Consider the following 16,285-nt stretch of genomic DNA (forward strand, 5'->3'; position numbering starts at 1 on the left):
TCATTGCAGAATTTTTTCCATGACTTCACAGAGGATGAACTTTGATATTACTGTGACATCATTGCAGCATTATTCCCATGACTTCACAGAGGATGAACTTTGATATTACTGTGACATCATTGCAGCATTATTTCCATGACTTCACAGAGGATGAACTTTGATATTACTGTGACATCATTGCAGCATTATTCCCATGACTTCACAGAGGATGAACTTTGATATTACTGTGACATCATTGCAGCATTATTCCCATGACTTCACAGAGGATGAACTTTGATATTACTGTGACATCATTGCAGAATTTCCAGGCCTACACAGGAGATTAACTTTGATATTACCGTGACATCATTGTAGCATTATTTCTATGACTTTACCTGGGATTAACTTTGATATTACTGTGACATCATTGTAGCATTATTTCTATGACTTTACCTGGGATTAACTTTGATATTACTGTGACATCATTGCAGCATTTTGATGACTACACAAGGGAATACTCTGAGTTGGTGTTCATTTCATAAGAAATGAACAAACATTCTTTCCCATTGACCCCAATTGTGAAAAAGCCAACTTCGTCTTAATTTTTTTTGTAATACAGAATAATAAAACATATCTAGAAGCTGCTGTGTTATTAAATGTAAATGTTACCAGATCAAAAATCCCGACCTCCGGTTCGCTATGCTCCCACATAGGGAAATAGAGCCTGCAAGAAGAGCCCTGTGGCTTCAGGCTATTCAGCGTGGGAGAGTGGGAAATTGTGGGGACCCAGTGTCCATGTAGGCTACTACTTAAATGTAGTTTGGTAATTGACTAAAACAAGCAGACGACAAGAAAATTGCGTTTGAAAGAGTTTTTTGCTGAGAGCCAATGGGGTAACCAAGGTAACCATTGGATGTTTTCCCCACAGGTGGGCGGGGCGGCAACTTTCTATTTAGTACTGACTGGGACTATACCTTTGATATTACTTTGACATCATAGCAGCATAATTTCAATGACTTCCCATATGTAAGAATGCAAGAATGAGGTCATAGTAAAATCTGAAGTTATATCACACCACTGTGTGGTCATAGAAGTTCTACAGTACTATGATGTCACAAAAATGCCATGTTAATCTATAGGGTATTTGTCCGTAACTTTCATGGTTGACCTATCCAAATGAAATCATCACTAGGAAGAAACAATGAAAGAATGTTGTTCAATAATGACTTGACCAAGACATGTTTTAGTATCTGTATTGTCCTTACCCTTATGGAAAGCTTACAAAACCTTGATATTTAGACACATATTTAGACCATTCTCCACAGTCAATTTGCAATTGTTATCTTAAATCTGATCCTAATACGGAATTTATTGTTCTGTGTACAAGAAAACAAGGCCGTCCATCCCACATGCTCAGTGTGCACCGTTGGAATGTGAACATTTTCCAAAGAGCCCATAGCTGCCCACCACCGGAGTTCTTTTCCAGTTTTCCATTGTTTGTTTCATGTTCAGATAAAAGTCTGTGAGCGTGTGTGTGACGTGTGCCCATATGTCATTCTTTGGAAAACAATCATTCATTTTGGAAGCATGGTTTGGTTCTGTGTTTTGAAAGTCAAAACGTTGCAACTGCGCTTGTCTTTGAGTCAGAGGCAATTTCTTTGTGAGTATCACTGACATCATATACAATTACATAATTATTATATTGCTATAACTTATAATAGAATATGCAAGTTTGTCATTCAGATCAACATGTTAAAAATGTGTTTCAACGGTTTGCTAACCATTATCTTCATGTGATCGCCATGAATTTGCCTATATTTGAGCTATGTGACGTGAGTGAAGAAATGTTGGCTCGTTGATGATGGTGGGGTTAGTCTTGACAAATGTTAATTTGTTTTCTTTGGGTTTTAAAACCTTAGTCTCACAATGATTCCCTGGAAAGCTTTCCTATTGCTAAGCCAATTGTGAAATGTTATTAAAAGTACTCCTGTGGGAATCTGAGTGTGTTCTCACCGAGTGTGTTCCCACTGTACACTGCAGGTGGCAAAACTAGTTGCAATGACGTTATTCTGAAGTCTTTTGTGACGTCATGGTTTGAATGTAATAGGAGGTATTTTAGACATAATTTCAGTGACCACAAAAATACATATTTAACTGTTTGTAACCTGGTCAGAAAACCCAAATATGGTGTCTTTCCCAAATATTTGATGTTGTCGTGAAAAAAGACGGCTTTACCTCATCTGATGACTCAACAAGGAGAAAATCAGTTTGGGACCAGAAAATAACTTTCTCTCTATTTTTCTCTTTCCCATCTCTCTTTCTCTCTGTCCCCATGTTCCTTAGGTCACAGGTTCGAGGATGTGCCTGCGGTGCACCGTCACCTGGTCAGGAAGAGCAACAAGGGTCAGGTGGTGCACATCAACAAGGACCACAAGGAGCCTAGTGCCCACTGCTGCAAGTTGGACCGTACCCCACATGAGGTGGGTACCATGTGTAACGGATGTGAAATGGCTAGCTAGTTAGCGGGTGCGCGCTAGTAGCATTTCAATCAGTTACGTCACTTGCTCTGAGACTTAAGTAGTGTTGCCCCTTGCTTTGCAAGGGCCTCGGCCTTTGTGGAGCGATGGGTAACGAACGCTGCTTCGTGGGTGACTGTTGTCGATGTGTGCAGAGGGTCCCTGGTTCGCGCCCGTGTCGGGGCGAGGGGACGGTTTAAAGTTATACTGTTACATTGATGCTGTTGACCCGGATCACTGGTTGCTGCGGAAAAGGAGGAGGTTGAAAGGGGGGTGAGTGTAACGGATGTGAAATGGCTAGCTAGTTAGCGGGTGCGCGCTAGTAGCATTTCAATCAGTTACGTCACTTGCTCTGAGACTTAAGTAGTGTTGCCCCTTGCTTTGCAAGGGCCGTGGCTTTTGTGGAGCGATGGGTAACGCTGCTTCGTGGGTGACTGTTGTCGATGTGTGCAGAGGGTCCCTGGTTCGCGCCCGTGTCGGGGCGAGGGGACGGTTTAAAGTTATACTGTTACACATGGAACAAGAGGATAATGAGTTTAATGGGCAGTGATTTTGGCCCAATTCCATGTTTTGCTACCACTTCACCGGAATGGTCTATCGTAGACTTACATAACATTGTTGTATGCTATTACACTTCATTTGACCCCCGCTGGTGTAGGCCAGTAGTGTTACTGCTGGTTATAAGTAGCAGGCAGTGACGTGAGTAGCACATGTCAAGTTGTTTTGATGATGGAGAGTTTGGGTTCAGAAGTCAATGTCTCACCTGTACAATAACTCCCTGCTTTGGTACTTAAGTCAGTCAGGGAAAGGTGAGACGTTAAAAATGAACTTAGGGACACCTTTCACATGCCACAGGAAAAAGAGGAGAGGTAACACGACACAAGGGGCTCTAGGACGTAAGCGAGGGAGTTAAGTTTGTTGTATTAGGGTAGCTAGGTAGACATAACTCTCTTCTGCGTGTGTGTGTGTGTGCGCGTGCGGGTGTGATAGAGTGAACGTAAAACAATGGACAGACCATTTCACATGCGCTCTCTTGTTGAGCCAGTAACTGTGTGTGTGTGTGTGTGTGTGTGTGTGTGTGTGTGTGTGTGTGTGTGTGTGTGTAAGGTAAGCCTGCCCTATTAGATTTGTCAGTATCTCTGCTTCTCACTCACCCAGCCAGTGCTTGAGTATCGGTCCACCTCGCGTTTGGACAGAATGGTTCGCTTGGAGTTCATGGGTCGTATGGCACGGCACCAGAAGGTAGGGTCGTTTTGAACCAGTACAACCTGGTTTTAGCCCGGGTAACTTTGGATTTGCTGTGTTAGCCTTCAGATTGGTTTGGACTGCAGTTACTTACCTTCTAACACCACACCTATACAGCATGTTGTGTTTGTAGACACTTGATGCATGCTGGATGCTGCCATAATATCTTCATGCACCTTTTTTTAACGTGTTATTGTTGTTCGTGGGAGCTTAGTCTGGTTGATACACCACTTGTTTGTGATGTGGAAACTTTTTGATTTCTTGTTGGTCTCAGAGTAATAACACTAGAAACACTAATAAGTATGGCCCAATGTACTACATTTATTTTGGTTATTGCGACACATGAGTTGGAACTCACCTAAACTGGGAAAATGTGTGTGTGACTTTCTAAACCCCCCTGTTCGTCTCCAGAAAGACCCCGTGTTCCACCCAAATGTTTGCTGTGTATTGTGTCTGGGGTGTTAGGAAGAAAAAAAAGAAGAATTTCTATCCGAAGTTGGATTCGAGATGAGGTGGTTTCTAGATTAGATGTTTCAGATCAGTACTACTGTGTACTATAAAGAATAGTGTTGGGCACAAACATCGATAATTCATTTGATATCGATTTGTCATTCCTGTTAAGCTACTGTATTATGTAAAAAGGAGTAGTGAGAAACCATCTCACAGACCTTCGCACAGGCTCTCAACTTGGTATGTGTGATTGCCTGCTGATGGGCCATTGTTTTCAAACTGGTAGGGATATGTTAAAAGACTTCAAAAACATTCACACCTGGCCCAATGGACAATCAGGAAATATATATATATATATATATATATATATATATATAATATATTGATATATATATATATATAATATATTGATATCGTATAAAAAAAAATCTCCCAGGTGTTTGTGGAGCTGAACGAGTTGGTGATGGATAAGAACCAGGAGTTGCAGTGGCGGGAGACGGCCCGCTGGATCAAATTTGAGGAGGACGTGGAGGAGGAGACGGACCGCTGGGGCAAACCCCACGTTGCCTCGCTCTCCTTCCGTAGTCTTCTGGAGCTCCGCAAGACCATCTCCCACGGTGAGAGAAAGAGGGGAAAGTGAGGAAAGAAAGGGCGGAAGGGAGGGACTAGGTGGGAATAAATAGGGCGAGGGGGGGAGAAGGAGTTGGGAAAGGAGAGGGTGAAAGAGGAAGGGGAGTGGGTGAGTTAGGAAAAGAGAAAAATGAGTGATAAAGAGAGAGGGTAGGAAGAGATTGGGGAGGAAGGGAAGAAAAGGGAGGAATAAATACAAATCGAGGGATGAGAAAGGCAAGAGAAGGAAGTAGCGTTTGTGGCATTAAAGGGACACATTGGGGGGTGTTTTTTAGGTGCTGTGCTGCTGGACCTGAACCAGCACACCTTGCCTGGCATTGCCCATCAGGTGGTGGAGCAGATGATAATCTCTGACCAGATCAAAGTGGCGGACCGGGCCAATGTCCTCAGAGCCCTACTACTCAAACACAGGTATGTCTTTTTTTCTTGCTGTATGCAATCCTTTATCTACCCTGCTACCTACGGTATTCACAGTGTTTATATACTGTACATCATTGGTACTTCTACACAAACTCAGTTCAGGCGTTCTCTCTCTCCTCTTCTCTGCCCGCAGTCACCCGAGCGACGAGAAAGAACACAGCTCTTTCACGCAGAACATCTCTGCCGCCAGCCTGGCCTCCCTGATGGTGAACCACCACAGCAGCAGCAACCACATAGGCCAAGCCGAGCCCTCTGTCACTGAACCCGTCATGGGTGGAGGAGAGGCCGCCTGCATCCTTCCAGACACCCGCATTGACATGGAGAAGAGCGAGGTCTTCACTTGAAAGTGTGGCTGTGTTTTTGGGAGTGTGTGGGGTTGAGTTTGTCCGTGTGTGCAGGATGTTTGTGAGTCTGAGCGTTTTTGTGAGCTCTGTTTGTGTAATAGTGTGTTGTTTGAGTTGTGTTTCTGGGTGGGTGTGTGCATTCATCTTTATCCACTTGTCTAGGTGATTGTTTATGGTTTTTTTTGTCTGAGTGTGTGTGGGTTTTTGTTGTCTAAACTACGTTTTCTTCTACAGAAAGACAATCCGCCCAAATTGGGCATGCACAGGTCCAAGTCCAAACATGAGCTCAAGTTGCTGGAGAAGATTCCGGAAAATGCAGAGGCCACCGTCGTCCTCGTAGGTATGCCTTACTATTCAAATAAAATAAAATGTTATTTGTCACATGCTTCGTAGACAAGCTGGTCAGCGCGTGCTTTGAGTACGTGTCCTGGTAATCAGTCTGCTGCCTTGTGAATGTTAACCTGTTTAAAGGCCGTACTCACATCGGCTACGGAGAGCGTGATCACACATTCGTCCGGAACAGCTGGTGCTCTCATGCATGTTTCAGTGTTGCTTGACTCGAATCATTAAAGTTCAATAACATTTAATAACTGTCTCTCGCAGGCACCGTGGCCTTCCTGGAGCAGCCATCCATGGCATTTGTGCGTCTGCAGGAAGCTGTGCTGCTGGAGTCTGTGCTGGAGGTGCCCGTCCCTGTACGTTTCCTCTTCCTTCTAATGGGCCCGCCCATCGCTAACATCGACTACCACCAGATCGGCCGCTCTATCTCCACACTTATGTCTGACAAGGTGAGTTAACCGTTGGGTAACCCATACTGCCCTGTGTGGCTCAGTTGGTAAGAGCGTGGCACTAGCAACACAAAGATTGTTGCTTCAACTCTCACAGGGAACACATACAAAAAATGTATGCACTCACTGTCCTGTAAATCACTTTGAATAACTCTGATAAGTGGCATATATTATTGTTATTATTTTTCCGCAGCACTTCCACGAGGCGGCGTACCTGGCGGACGAGCGGCAGGACCTGCTGAACGCCATCAACAGCTTTTTGGACTGTAGCATTGTGCTGCCGCCGTCTGAGGTTGGCAGCGATGAGCTGCTTCGCTCGGTGGCCCGCTTCCAGAGAGAGATGCTCCACAAGAGAGAGGAGCAGCAGGGCAAGAAGCTCAAGGTCAAAGAACCCAAGAGCCCAAATGATAAAGGTAATAGAGACAGGCATACACTGATACACTCAGATGTGCACAGACATATACTACAGAGAGGAACCAAAGGGCAAACTACTGGCCAAAAAGCCCAAAGGTCCCATGGACAAGGGTGACAAAGACACGTACTGGAGGAAGGAGCTTGAGGGCTAACTGACCAGCAAATAACCCTCTCCCTCCCTCTCCCTCAGCTCTGCAGGCGCCCTTCAAACCTGGGGATGACCCTCTGCGCCGGTCGGGCCACCTGTTTGGGGGGCTGATCAATGACGCCGCACGGCGCTACCCCAAATATGCCAGTGACTTTCGTGATGCACTCAACCCCCAGTGCATGGCTGCTATCATCTTCATCTACTTCGCTGCTCTGTCGCCCGCTGTCACCTTTGGAGGACTGCTGGGTCAGTCACTCAGAGCCCCATTGGGGGAGGGAAGAATGGAGGGGAGGAGGGAAAGAAGAGAGACAACTACTAAATAGAAATGAAGCTTAAAAGAGGGATAGAGTCTATCTGTATCATTTCGAGTTGGTATTCACTTTCTCCATCCCTTCCTCTCTTCTTCTTCTTCTAGGTGAGAAAACGGGGGGGTTGATTGGCGTGTCGGAGCTGATCATCGCCACGGCGATGCAAGGGGTCATCTTTTCCCTCCTGGGGGCACAGCCTCTGCTGGTGGTGGGCTTCTCTGGACCCCTCCTGGTTTTTGAGGAGGCCTTCTACTCAGTGAGCAACTACCCCAATTCTTCCATTCTGTTACTCCCCCTTCTCCCCAAATTGTGTTCACTCCCCTGGCAAGGATTTACAAGTAATAAACTGGTTTCAAAATTACTGGATTCCCAGTTGAAGGATTTCCTTCTTATTCCTTCCTAATTCTAGAAATCTTTTAACTGGAAAAAACTATGAACTTTGGGAACGTTTCAGCAATTTTGCAACCCTAGCTGGTGCAAGGAATATGGTTGCAATGTGTGCATGATAATGTCCCTTTCTGAACATAACCCAGAGTTTCCTCGTGGTTCTGTATTACAGTTCTGCAATGCCAACCACATAGAGTACCTGACAGGCCGGGTGTGGATTGGCTTCTGGCTGGTGCTCATCGTGGTCATCATAGTGGCCTTTGAAGGCAGCTTTCTGGTCCGCTTCGTCTCGCGCTTTACCCAGGAGATCTTCTCCTTCCTCATCTCCCTCATCTTCATCTACGAGACCTTCTCGAAACTGGGCAAGGTGAGGTTTAGAGGCGGAGCGCCCTTTAACACTGGGCTGGAGCTGATTGGGCTTGCTTGTCCACTGGCCTACAAGTTCGTAGCTTTTCATTGCTAGCATACCGCTGCATGCATTATGACTCCGTCGAGAGCATTTGAAACGGAAGTCATCTATCGCACGCCTGACACAGATGAAATGGTGCAGGAATGCATGCGACTCATGAGAAAACTGTCTGTCTGTCTGTCTGTCTAAAAACCCACCCAGATCTTTCAAGAGCATCCTCTCCAACGCTGTTACCTGGTCAACGACACATGGACATCATCATCATGCAACAACACTGTGGTTGGCGTGCCTGGCAAGGTGGTGGGGGAGCCCAACACAGCCCTCCTGACGTTGGTCCTAATGTCCGGAACGTTCTTCATTGCGTTCTACCTGCGCAAGTTCAAGAACAGTGCCTTTTTCCCAGGCAAGGTAAGTACAGTAAGCCTGGGCTGCCTGACCAGAGCCATACAGTATTGGCCCTTAAAAAATACTTATTCAAAATGCATTAAAGGTGCACTATGCAGAAATTGCTCTGCCATTTCCTGGTTGATAAAATTCTAATAGTTCACCTAATTTCAGTTTATGTGACAAAATAAGCAAGTATAGTGTAGAGAATCATTGTACCATCTAAACTGCTGTGAAATATATTTTCCATAACCCCAAATATATATATTTTTTTCAAGTGTTTGAAGTTGGTGTACAAAACTGAAAGTAAACGACACAGAAACGAAACTTAAGACTGGAAGCATAGAAATAGTGAACATAAAACAGATCTACCGCTTCTTAGACATGCTTTTGATAACAATGACTGATCTATGTATATTTTGTCGGGTCGCCCAAAAGGTTACATATTGCAGCTTTAATGCGTGTGGCAGAGCATGTGGCAGTAAGCAACAATGTTCTATTCAATCTGACTTGTGCATGTTCTTTGTCTCAGCTCCGTAGGATGATTGGAGACTTCGGGGTTCCCATCGCGATTCTCATCATGGTGTTGGTGGACTACAGCATAAAAGACACCTACACCCAGGTGAGATATAGGTCAAGATCAAATGTCAAGAGAGCAATCAGAAGTGAGAATAGCCCAGGCTAACCTTTTTCCCTTTGACCACTCCACCCTATTCAGAAGCTAAACGTCCCCACAGGCTTCTCGGTGACCAGTCCTGAAAAGCGGCGGTGGCTGATCCCCCCACTGGGCTCGGACGGACAGTTCCCTGTCTGGATGATGGCCACCAGCATCTTACCTGCCCTGCTCGTCTTCATCCTCATCTTCATGGAGACACAGATCACCACGTAAAGCCGGGTGTACACTACAAGGCCATGATTTAGCTGTCCCAGATAAGTTTTTGAAGTCGGAGACAAAATCCCCACGTCGTTGCTTACACAGGGCGCGCGGCTGTCACCGATGCTTGTTTAATATGAACGGGTCAGAGACGCAATCTGAGGGATACTGATCTCGTCTTTGAGCAGTCCCAAACGTCCTAATATTTTCAAACATGTTTGATTTTATCAGCAAAAAAATCTGCAATGCTCTCGTAGTGTGAGATGTGCACATTATAGAGTAATACAACCCGTTACCTCTGCACCCCCATCTTACATATTATAGAGTAATACAACCCGTTACCTCTGCACCCCCATCTTACATATTATAGAGTAATACAACCCGTTACCTCTGCACCCCCATCTTACATATTATAGAGTAATACAAGTACTCTCTCTCCCTACCCCCTCACTATTTCTCTCCTTCACTCAATCCCTCTCCCTCCATGTTCCTCTCTTTTTAAACACTCTTTCTCTCTTTGGTCTATCTCCTTCCGTCAGGCTGATAGTCAGTAAGAAGGAACGGATGCTGTTGAAGGGCTCCGGCTTCCACCTGGACCTGCTCATCATCGTGGTCATAGGTGGGGTTTCGGCCCTGTTCGGTCTGCCCTGGTTGGCCGCCGCCACCGTGCGTTCTGTTACTCACGCAAACGCCCTTACCGTCATGAGCAAGGCGGTGGCCCCCGGCGACAAGCCCCGTATCCATGAAGTGAAAGAGCAGAGGGTGACGGGCTTCCTCGTAGCGCTGTTTGTCGGTAGGCATGACCCCTCTAACTTAGGACTAAATCGAGAGTAGGGTCGCAAAATTCCAGAAACTTTCCCAAAATGCACAGGTTTTCCAAAAATCACATTTTCACATGTGAAATAGTTGTTTTCACATGTTGGGTTAAGATTTCAGTAGAATAACATGTTTTCAATCACATGAAAACTCCATGTGAAAATGGCACTTTAACATGTGGAATTGCAAATTCCCATGTGGGGTTGAGATAATGTTCGCCTCACGTGAAAAGATGGTGTTAACATGTTGCATTAGCAATATTTCCACCGTTGGAATTAGGGTGACCACATCTAAAAAGGTCAAATGTGGAACAAGGGAAAGATTTTGCAGGACATTCGAGAAAAAAACGGTCCTACCTGGCCCCAACCTAATGTATAATGTCTGGGTCCATCAGACGGGTTGCATAGTAGAGCTTTACAAGGAAGTGGCCCCTGGCGACAAGCCCCGTATCCAGGAATTTCCCAAAATGCACAGGTTTTACAAAAATCCTGGTTGTAGGATCTCCCTGGAATTAGGAGGGAATAAGCAGGGAGAGGGTCCTCCAACTGTGAATCCTTCAACCAGGATTTCTGGAAGACCTGGGAAGTTCGGGAACGGTTCTGGAGTTTTACAACCCTACAAAAAAAACACATGTCAAATTTGCAGTTTCATATGTGAAATATCTGTTTCACCTTTATTGAATTTAGAGTTCACATGTTAACACCACCTTTTCAAATGTGAGCAGAATAACATGTTTTCACCTCACAAGTGAATTACAGTTTCACATGTGAAATTTCACATGTGAAAATCAGATATGCACTTTCACAAATGTAAAAAAAACTTTGTGTGAATATCTGACTTTCACATGTGGAATTGCATTTTCACATGTGAAAAAAAATCATGTGTCTAAATGTAATTTGCGGTTTCACATGTAAGAATCCTCCACGTGAAAATCTCATGTGGAGTTGAAATAATGATATTCTTCTCACATGCGAAAAGATGGTGTTAGTTTGTTGCAGTAGCAATGTTTCCACCGTTGGAATTAGGGTGACCACATCTGGGAAAAAAACTAATGCGGGACAAGGGAGCGATTTTGCGGGACATTCGAGGAACAGTGGACAGAACTTTATTTTGGGGGGCAGGTTAATGGAGCACATTCAAATGGCGACATAGTTCTGCACTGTTTGTTAAGGGCTTGTAAGTAAGCATTTCACAGTAAAGTCTACACTTGTTGTATTCGGTGCAGGTGACAAAGTTTGATTTGATAGTTCTGCTGTTTGAAGGCCACTGCCTGTTAAACAGGTAATATTTGCTACATCCATTTTTGGATTACTCATTTATTCTTGAAGAATATAATGTATAAATGCCTCATGAGCTTAGTTCAACTGTTGTAACCCATTAGAACCCAAAATATTAGCTTGATTTAAGCCAAAGTAAATGTAAACAAACACGTGTATATAGCCTTAAAACATGGTTAAAAATGTCATTTTTATATAATGGATGGTCAGTCCTTGTATCCATAGCATAGTCAATGGATTAGTGTGTTTGCATTTCTCCAGCCCCATCCCTCAGCTTTTTATCGAAACTGGCGGGGACAGTGGCGATTTTATCATGTGAATCTTGGTGGGGAAAACAAAACAAAAAAATGTAGACGCACGCCAGCAGAGCCACTACACAACACTAAACAATACATTAAATGCACTATAACGGTGAAAAACAGTGTCCACAAACTGTTGGAGCCAACATAAAGCTGTCCCAACATCAGAGGTTTCTTTTCAGCACCATGGAGTGAATCCTTACCACAGCTACATCTGGCTATCAGCAGTATTAATTCAGACTCATTTATTGCCTTTTCAACAAACATAGCTGACAATTAGATGTACAAACTACAACACTGTCATGACGTGGCCCTTGCTGGGTGTAGATCGTGGCTCCCCCCCTCACCTCTCTGCTAAACCAGGTTTAGTACCTCAGGTCATAAATACAGGTTAGAACCTACCATGCAGTATTCAGAGAGAGAGAACGAAGGACTTCACTTCGCCAAACTCCTAAATCCCCAAAATGGGAGAATTAAACATTCGTTCTAGTTTTGAGAATGTGGGAATGATCCGTGGAAACTTAAGGGATAGTTATGTTGAGTTTCATTTGGTGATCTCATGAAGGACAGGAAACACACATAACGGTATCTCTTAAAGTGTACATTTCCCAGCTGTCAGGTTTGCATCTAAATATTGTGAAACTTATGTGATTAAACATGCAACTATTTATTAAAAGATGTAATGTGATGTTAACCTGTCTGGCCGAGGCGTTCCGCTAGCGGAACTCCTCCCACATTCCACTGAAAAGGCAGAGCGCGAAATTCAAAAAATATTTTTTTGAAATATTTAACTTTCACACATTAACAAGTCCAATACAGCAAATGAAAGATACACATCTTGTGAATCCAGTCAACATGTCCGATTTTTAAAAATGTTTTACAGCGAAAACAGCACGTATATTTATGTTAGCTCACCACCAAATACAAAGAAGGACAGACATTTTTCACAGCACAGGTAGCATGCACAAAGCCAACCTAACTAACCAAGAACCAACCAAACTAACCAAGAAACAACTTCATCAGATGACAGTCTTATAACATGTTACACAATAAATCTATGTTTTGTTCGAAAAATTTGCATATTTGAGGTATAAATCAGTTGTACATCGCAGCTACCATCACAGCTACCGTCAAAAATAGCACCGAAGCAGCCAGAGTAATTATAGAGACCAATGTGGAATACCTAAATACTCATCATAAAACATTTCTGAAAAATGCATCGTGTACAGCAAATGAGAGACAAGCATCTTGTGAATCCAGACAATATTTCAGATTTTTTAAGTGTTTTACAGCGAAAACACATTATAGCATTATATTAGCTTACTACAATAGCCTACACACAACCGCATTCATTCATCAAGGCACGTTAGCGATAGCAATAGGCACGTTAGCGTTAGCGAATAAACCAGCAAAAGATATCAATTGTCACTAACCTTCATAAACCTTCCTCAGATGACAGTCCCATAACATCAGGTTATACATACACTTATGTTTTGTTCGAAAATGTGCATATTTAGAGCTGAAATCAGTGGTTATCCATTATGCTAATGTAGCTTCTTTTTCCCAGAATGTGCGGATATTTCTATTAGACTCTCACCTATTCTGACCAAATAGCTATTCATAAACATTACAAAAAAATACATGTTGTATAGGAAAGGATAGATCCATTAGTTCTTAATGCAATCGCAGTGTTAGAATTCAAAAAATATCTTCATTAAGACATAAGGCTTATGTTATAGCGAGAGAGTGGCCAAAACCGGGGCGCAAAACTACTAGTATACAGTTCGACAGATATATGAAATAGCATCATAAAATGTTTCTTACTTTTGGTGATCTTCCATCAGAATGTTGGACAAGGGGTCCTTTGTCCAGAACAGTCGTTGTTTGGATTTAGAACATCGTTTTTCCCTCTTGAATTAGCAAGCACACTGGCTAAGTGGCGCGAAGCTCTCCTTTCTGAAAAAAGGCACACAACGCAACACGCCTAACGTCCCGAATAAATTTCAAAAATCTAATAAAACTATATTGAAAAAACATACTTTACGATGATATTGTGACATGTATCAAATAAAATCAAAGCCGGAGATAGTAGTCGCCTATAACGACGGCATTTCAAAAGGCAATTCCAGGTCCATCTGCGCGCTCTCCAGAAAACAGGAAATTGATGACTCGTCGTGCCAAGAGGATATATTCCACCTATTCTCTCACATCCTCTTGACATCTAGGGGAAGGTGTATGACGTGCATGTATACTCATACGTGTCATGCCCATTTATAGGCAGGCCCTTGAACAGAGCATAATTTTCAGACTTTCCACTTTCTGGTCAGAAAGTGTGCTGCCAAATGAGTTCTGTTTTACTCAGAGACAAAATTCAAACGGTTTTAGAAACTAGAGAGTGTTTTCTATCCAATAGTAATAATAATATGCATATTGTACGAGCAAGAATAGAGTACGAGGCCGTTTAAATTGGGCACGTTTTTCCCCCATAGTGTAAATAGCGCCCTCTATCCTCATCAGGTTTTAACTAACCTCCAGACGAGCTTCAATGCCATACAACTCTCCTTCCGTGGCCTCCAACTACTCTTAAACGCAAGTAAAACTAAATGCATGCTATTCAATCGATCACTGCCCGCACCTGATCGCCCGTCCAGCATCACTACTCTGGACGGCTTTGACTTAGAATACGTGGACAACTACAAATACCTAGGTGTCTGGTTAGACTGTAAACTCTCCTTCAAGACTCACATTAAGCATCTCCAATCCAAAATTAAATCTAGAATTGGCTTCCTATATCACAACAAAGCATCTTTCACTCATGCTGCCAAACATACCCTCGTAAAACTGACCATCCTACCGATCCTCGACTTCGGTGATGTCATCTATAAAATAGCCACCAACACTCCATTCAACAAACTGGATGCAGTCTATCACAGTGCCATCCGTTTTGTCACCAAAGCCCCATACACTACCCACCATTGCGACCTGTACGTTCTCGTTGGTTGACCCTCGCTTCATACTTGTCGCCAAACCCACTGGCTACAAGTTATCTACAAGTCTCTGCTAGGTAAAGCCCCACCTTATCTCAGCTCACTGGTCACCATAGCAGCACCCACTCGTAGCACGCGCTCCAGCAGGTATATCTCACTGGTCACCCCCAAAGCCAATTCCTCCTCTGGTCGTCTTTCCTTCCAGTTCTCTGCTGCCAATGACTGGAAAGAACTGCAAAAATCTCTGAAGCTGGAAACACATCTCCCTCACTAGCTTTAAGCACCAGATGTCAGAGCAGCTCACAGATTACTGCACCTGTACATAGCTCATCTATAATTTAGCCCAAACAAATACCGCTTCCCCTACTGTATTTATTTATCTATTTTGCTCCTTTGCACCCCATTATTTCTATTTCTACTTTGCACATTCTTCCACTGCAAATCTACCATTCCAGTGTTTTACTTGCTATGTTGTATTTACCCTGCCACCATGGCCATTTTTTGCCTTTACCTCCCTTATCTCACCTCATTTGCTCACATTGTATATAGACTTATTTTTTTACTGTATTATTGACTGTATGTTTTGTTTTACTCCATGTGTAACTCTGTGTTGTTGTATGTGTCAAATTGCTATGCTTTATCTTGGCCAGGTCGCAGTTGCAAATGAGAACTTGTTCTCAACTAGCCTACCTGGTTAAATAAAGGTGAAATCAAATTAAATGTAAAAAAATTGTCTACCAAGCCGTCATATCGGCTTAGCCCACCAGGGACTTTTCTACCACTGTTAGTAACCAATATCTGCTGTTTTTTTGCGATGTATTTCTGTGATTATTTAGTTAGTTAGGATATAATGAATTAAGCCAGTTTGTATATTCCTGATTCATAATTTACGCTTCGGTTTGTGCAGATAACCAAGAATATTACGACGTTCAGATGAGGCTGATAGAAGGTAAAGAATAATTAATGATTGACTGCTATTGATATGAAAGATCTTCAGATTTTTAAGAGTGGATTAGGGCGATAGCCGCTCTATATAAACTAATGCTTCTGTGGTGCCCCGGGATTCCTAATGAGCTAGTTATTGCCTGATTCATTTAATCAAATAATTAAATGTTAGGTAACCGATTTGAAAATAGCATGTCATCTCATTTAATCATCCTAGAGACACGACAGCATAAAGGAACGATGAGCGGATAAGAGTCTATCCATAATTTAGATTAAGACGTTAATTAGCGAGCTAAGACAGACGTAGTCAATATAACTGTTTGTTCAACACCTTTGAAACGTACAGCGACAGAATTCAGAACATGGGGCGTTCTTACATTATTCTCCCTGTACACCAAGTCAGAACTGTATGATAAATAACAGGGGCATGTAAGCAGACAATGGAAGCTCTTACAATATTTGATGATGACATTTTCTAAAACAGGTGTCGTGTAAATTCTACACAGGGACACTCAAAGTCAATCTTAAATAAATCTCTCTTTATTATCAGTGAGCTGGAGAGGTTCCAACCAACTCAATGCACCAAGTATGCATGTCGATAAGGACCTTCACCCTGGGCAGTCCCGTTAGTTCTCTTATATATAGACAAGTTATATTTTAATGAT

At 43.1% G+C, this 16,285-nt stretch overlaps 1 protein-coding gene across 1 annotated transcript in view; it reads left to right on the forward strand.

Moving 5' to 3' along the window:
* Positions 1 to 16,285, forward strand: part of LOC129814494 (anion exchange protein 2-like) — a 55,011-nt gene that overhangs the window by 31,740 nt on the left and 6,986 nt on the right. Inside the window, exons 7-20 of the mRNA XM_055867645.1 lie at positions 2,323 to 2,459; positions 4,627 to 4,807; positions 5,096 to 5,231; positions 5,374 to 5,572; positions 5,819 to 5,924; positions 6,188 to 6,372; positions 6,566 to 6,785; positions 6,977 to 7,180; positions 7,350 to 7,498; positions 7,802 to 7,996; positions 8,240 to 8,446; positions 8,955 to 9,044; positions 9,141 to 9,307; positions 9,836 to 10,089. Coding sequence (XP_055723620.1) covers positions 2,323 to 2,459; positions 4,627 to 4,807; positions 5,096 to 5,231; positions 5,374 to 5,572; positions 5,819 to 5,924; positions 6,188 to 6,372; positions 6,566 to 6,785; positions 6,977 to 7,180; positions 7,350 to 7,498; positions 7,802 to 7,996; positions 8,240 to 8,446; positions 8,955 to 9,044; positions 9,141 to 9,307; positions 9,836 to 10,089 — 2,430 coding nt within the window. The remainder of the gene's footprint in view (positions 1 to 2,322; positions 2,460 to 4,626; positions 4,808 to 5,095; positions 5,232 to 5,373; positions 5,573 to 5,818; positions 5,925 to 6,187; positions 6,373 to 6,565; positions 6,786 to 6,976; positions 7,181 to 7,349; positions 7,499 to 7,801; positions 7,997 to 8,239; positions 8,447 to 8,954; positions 9,045 to 9,140; positions 9,308 to 9,835; positions 10,090 to 16,285) is intronic.

This window comes from Salvelinus fontinalis, chromosome 17 (assembly GCF_029448725.1).
Source record: "Salvelinus fontinalis isolate EN_2023a chromosome 17, ASM2944872v1, whole genome shotgun sequence".
Taxonomy (NCBI): Eukaryota; Metazoa; Chordata; class Actinopteri; order Salmoniformes; family Salmonidae; genus Salvelinus; species Salvelinus fontinalis.